The sequence below is a fragment of the Monodelphis domestica genome, chromosome 4 (genome assembly GCF_027887165.1).
Source record: "Monodelphis domestica isolate mMonDom1 chromosome 4, mMonDom1.pri, whole genome shotgun sequence".
NCBI lineage: Eukaryota > Metazoa > Chordata > Mammalia > Didelphimorphia > Didelphidae > Monodelphis > Monodelphis domestica.
The window spans coordinates 197,442,955-197,448,530 of record NC_077230.1 but is presented as its reverse complement, the minus strand read 5'-3'; the positions used below and the strand labels follow the sequence as shown (position 1 = coordinate 197,448,530).

At 39.2% G+C, this 5,576-nt stretch overlaps 1 protein-coding gene across 1 annotated transcript; it reads left to right on the top strand.

Moving 5' to 3' along the window:
- Nucleotides 1–520: 520 nt before the first annotated feature.
- LOC130453732 (inhibitor of carbonic anhydrase-like) lies at nucleotides 521–928 on the top strand. Its single transcript, XM_056794102.1, has one exon. It carries the CDS (start codon nucleotides 596–598, stop codon nucleotides 911–913), a length of 318 nt encoding a protein of 105 aa, XP_056650080.1. The 5' UTR covers nucleotides 521–595; the 3' UTR covers nucleotides 914–928.
- Nucleotides 929–5,576: the final 4,648 nt, after the last annotated feature.

Genomic DNA, 5,576 nt, shown 5'->3' with positions numbered 1-5,576 from the left:
CCAATAAAGTAGTATTCTGCCACAAAACCAGAACTAGACACTTTCCTTTTGAGCTTGACTAGCATATCGCAATAAAATGATACTTAACATGGGAGGGAAAGCTGGGCCAGGTGCAAAATCTTAAGAAATGCCATAGTTCCCATTCAGCCCAAACTCTCTGATGTGCATCTCTGCTTGCAGATCATTGAACTGTGCTGGAAAGTATATTGCTAAAACTTCCAGAGGATGGAGTAACTAACCCCCTAATCCTTGAGAGACATTTAACTCCCACAGCTAGCAAATCCAAAGTAATCTCCTCCCCTTGATGTGTATATAATGTTAACTTGCAATCTACTTTTAAATTTTCAAATTTTTAATTTCATTTTATATGTCCTCTACTTTTTTTTTTTAAAACCCCTACCTTCCACCTTAGTATCAATACTATGTATTGGTGGCGAGGCAAAAGGGAAGTAAAGACAAGGCAATGGGGGATAAGTGACTTGCCCAGGGTGATACAACATCTATGTCTTCTATTTTTGATCCTACATCAGTGTTGTATGTTCTGTGACAGAAGCCCCATCACCCCCTTGCTGCCAGGCCCAGCACCCACCCAGAAATGAGACTCACTTTCTTCACCTTCCTATCCTTCGGGATCCTGGGGCTATGCCTGGCTACCACTGAACAACAAGTAAGATGGTGTGTCATATCAGAAAATGAACTGAAGAAATGTAATGAATTAAAAGAGGCCCTGAAGACCATCAACGTTCCCAATTTAGCCTGTATCAAGAAAACCTCCCACATGGATTGTATCAAGGCCATCGCAGAAAATGAAGCTGATGCTCAGACTGTCGATGGTGGTTTGATCTACGAAGGAGGTCTTGTTCCCTATAATCTGAAACCCATCGTTGCTGAAGACTATGGCAACTTCCTGTAGCCTGGGCTGCAAATGGGGAAGTAAAATATACTGCATTCTGTCCTACAGACTTGTGGGATTAGAAATTACTTAACTGGACCCTAATACAGAGGCCTGTGGAAAAAAAAAAATTTTTTATTCTTGCTTTCTCAAATTTTGTATACATAGATTTTTTTTGAATTTTGATACTGAATTTGAATTCTTCTTTAATATAAATATGCATATATAAAGGGTTTATAATTTTTCCCTTAATTTTTTCCCTTTTTCTACTTTTGATTTTATTTTCATATTGTTTTGTTTTTCTTTTGAATTAACTCACACACCCCCACAACTGAAACTTGAATCCTCAGCTGGACTCAGTGTTTTTTCAACACTTTCTTCAGGGGGGATTGTATTTCATCAAATCCAAGATTTAAATTTTGTTCGAGAGAAATCTTCAGAGAAGAAGCTTGCTAACTAACTGAATCCAGAGAATGAACTGTTTGCAGAAAGATATCTAAACCTTTTCACTACAGGAAGATCCAGAATGAACCTTGGGGTGTGGTTGATTGAACATTTTTTGAATGTACACTCTTATGCCAAAGGGGACTGCCCCCTAATTGGCTTTTGTCAATGCGCCCAGCAAAACATTGGTTTGCTGTCTTTCTCTCTCCTCTATTTCCCCATATTTACAACTATTATAATTTTCCTCTTAGTGGGTAAAAAAATTTTTGTATATACTTATAGTTAGAAATTTTTGGGGTGCAGTATGCTTATGTTTAGTGATCAATTGGGGAGACTAGTCTCCCAATCATCATCAGGGGGGATTGTGAATTTTAAAAGTCTCCATCTTGGTCTAGCACCCAAAAATTGTGCGCACCCACAATACACGGGCATGTGCTAGTCAATGACAAATCAGAAATAACTAACTGCCCACCTGGGCTGTCCTAAGCCAAGCTAGAGCCAACCATTGATTTTGTGAGACACAGGAAGTGAGGTAGGGGACAGCCTCTGGAATTCGCTCACTTCCTGTGGAGAGAGGGAGAGTGGTTGTTGGTGTTAGGAGCTTGGAGAGGGAGGACGCCCGCAGACAGCTTTCCTTCAGATCGGTCACGTGAGTTAAGGACTGATTCTTTCCACCTGGGCCTTTGGGCCTAAAACTCCCCCTGCCTTGGTCAGAGGTTGAGTAGCCTCTTTCCCTTTTCTCTTCTCTCCTTCTCTCCCTAACCTTTTCCTTACTCCCAGTGTGATTAAACCTCCATAAACCTCATTCTGACTTGAGTGTTTCATTTTAGGAATTTCATAAGTAAATTCCTTGGCGGCCATTGTTAAAAATTATATAAATCTTGTAGCCACATTTGTAACCATTACTATATTATAACCTTCTCCCAGAAGCCTTAAATTTCCACATTACAATGTTAAGTGCTTAAAAGACCTGATCGATGGTTTTCCATATCCAAGACTATATTAAGAAATTTGGTTGAATTGTTCTTAATTAATCAATTAAATAAAATAAAAAAGCAAAGCCCCCCCAAAAGAAAATTGTTTGACAAATTTGAGCAGTTCTAAAAAAGTGTTCTTAAAAAGCTTTCTAATATTCTCCTAGCCTCCTGTCTCTTCTCTTGCTAATCTGTCCCTCACATAGTAGCAAAAATTGTTTTCCTAAAGAATAAGTTTGATATTATTAGACTAGTGCTCAAGAACCTACAACGACTCCTTATTGTTTATAGTGTTAAAACAACAAACTTATCTGTTTGGCATTTAAAATATTGCACTATCTGGTTCCAAGAGAAAAGATTAGTTCAAACCCATAAATCTAGTCACTTAATCTTTGTGAATTCATTTTCTAATATAAAATGGGAGATGATAAATCCTTAGTACTACGTCAAGGGCAAGGAAAGTCTTAGGGAGCGTTGGTGTATCTTTTTGAGATTGGGTGTTCCAACCACACTTGCAAGCTGCCTGTGAGCCCCTCCATTATCCCAGACAGCCATTGGAGGAAGTGCTCACATTTATTCAGCTGCTGGGCAGAGGGGGAAATGTGAAAAATGCCCTCGGGTGCTGTGGAGAGGGTGAACGGAGCCCAGCACCCATGTCATGCCTTCACCAAATGGATCTTGTGTAAGGCAACAAGTGATGATGAAATGTTCTGGCATTGTACTAAGTGGGGAGTGTGGGAGAGGGGAAATCTGGCTGGTCTTGGCTCATTATCTCCAAGGTATAGGTCCTGGAAGAAATTTAGCAATGAGGGGAGGGATCATGCTTGGAGGAGGGATGTTCAGGGTCTGGTGCTCCTTGGTTGTTGTCATTGTTCATCTTTTGTTTTCCAAGAGGACCAATGATATCAAAGGGTGAGGTTTTTGTCTTATGCCTGAATTGGATTTAGGTGAGGCCCAGTTGCATAGCCTTCAGGCTTACTCTTTCTTCTGGAGTCATCAAAGATCAAAGGCAAGACAAAAGTCAAGACATCTGGTGATGGCCTAGGACACAGTTGATGACTTTGGCTTCTTTGATTATTTACCCAACTCAGCACTCTACAGTCGGGGCTTCTGCTGCCTTCATGGCCATTGAAACAAATTGTTCTCCTGGGCCCCTTCTGCTGGAGGAAGTCTTTACAGGCATGGGGCAGACACTCCGACTGGGGGGAGGAAGCTGTGTTGCTACAGGTGTACAAGGGTGAAAAGGCCCCCAGAACTGGCAGAAATTCCAGGGAGAGAAAAGGCCATTGAGTCTTGGTGGCAAAGTCCATCCATTCAGATGCACAGTTTGAAGATGAATGAATGAATGAATGATGTAAATGTGAGTTATTAATTCTATATTCTAGTATATAATTAAAGGGCCAGCAGTGTGAATAAAATTCATAGGCCTTGAACTGATCAGCAAACTGGAGATGTTTTCATATCTCCCTGACTTCCTTATTCTTTAAATCAAAACTTCCGGTTGTGTGTCTTTTCAGAGTGGGCATTAACAATACTGAGAAACACATATTTAAGGAGGAAATGGTCATTTTCAACACAGTCTATGGTGGTGAGAGCATGGAGGCTGATCAAAGTCAATGAAAGTGGTACCTAGGTTAGTAGTACATATGCAATGCCCTTAGACTTGTCAGAGAGACCATCATTTAACGTTATAAAGATACTGAGATGAACTGAAACAGATGTTTTTCTCTAAGGGTCAAACAGTTATCCAATGCTACATGCATTCATTCATATAACACACCTTATGTTTATTGAGGGCTCATTGGTTGCAAGATACATAATCCTTACCTTTTGACATTCTTGCCTGGCATTAATATCCTTAGAGAGACAACTCACGGGGAGACAGTCTCCCAGTTCAGATTTCTTGCAGTCCAAATTCTGGCAGAACCATTTTTCTATATCACATATAGGAAGTGGCAGAACTAGAACCAGAACTCAGATATTCCGGCTCCTAGTTCAGAGAACTTCATGCTACAACATGCTAGTTCTCCCAAACCTTCAACGTTTCCTTTTTTAAATTTCAGGAGAAACTTCAAACCTAAGAAGAAATGTGCATATATTGACAGTCCAAGTCCTTACCAACTGTATCTGACTTTATCAATCTTTAATTAAATTAAATTTACCCAATAATTAATTATATTAAGCCTGATTCCTGGATAGAGGTTACATGACATAATAGATAGAGTGTTAGATTTGGAATAGGGAATGGCTCAGTTGAAATAATGCCTCAGACACAATTTACTAATTATGTGACCCTGGACAAGTCATTCTGAGTTTTCTTTTTCTATAAAAAGGAGATAATAATGATATGTTTATCACAGCATTGTTGTGAGGATCAAAGGAAGTAATGTAAAGTGCTTGAAAACAAAGTTCCATATAAATGTTAGCCTTCATTATTATTAACAACACTTAATTATTATTAGTGAGCCAGGCAAATTGGTGCATATCTATAATCCCTGCTAAAGGGAAAGCCAATATTGGTGAAATTTCAGAGCTCAGCAATTCTAAGCCTCAGTGGACTAGGCTAATCAAGTGTCAGAATGATGTTCAACTGAAGTTATTGGCTATCAGATTGTCTGGGAAGGAGAGAATCAGCTTGGGTTGGAAGAGGAGTGGCTCATCTGCCATCTCCATCAAATTACAATCCGGCCCCTTGAGTAGCCCCTGAACTTCTAGCATGTGGGAAATTGGGAGGCCACGGTCATTTAAAAACTATCATTTGTACATGGTTATTAATTAATAAATTCATCTAGGTGATACTGGGAATTTTGCCTAGTCAAAAAAGGCTAAAAAGTATAGGGATTCATGCCAATGCCCTAGAACAACATATTGTGCTAATGCTGGATTGCTTGGAGATCACAGAGGAGAGAATTCTTAGAAAATTAGAGCTTTGTGAAAGACTAGGTTTCATAATGCCCTCTCCTATTTTGTTAGTCAGAAGCAGAAAAGTTTTAGAGAAAGCAGAAGTTTCGACTACAAACTCCCTTATACTTTGCAATTTATACCTGGAGAAGGGAAAACAGAAATCGTTTTGCTATTTATTTAGTTTCAAATAGTAACATACAAATATTTAGGACCTGTTACCCTCTAGCTCCTTTTTATTGAATGGAAGTCCCTGTAGAATGAAGATTTTTGGCAGTAAAAAAAGGACTATAGTTTCACAAATTTTCAAAGATCTAAGGAGTTGTCATTTCACACAGGCAAGCAGAAAAAAATATATTGATTTA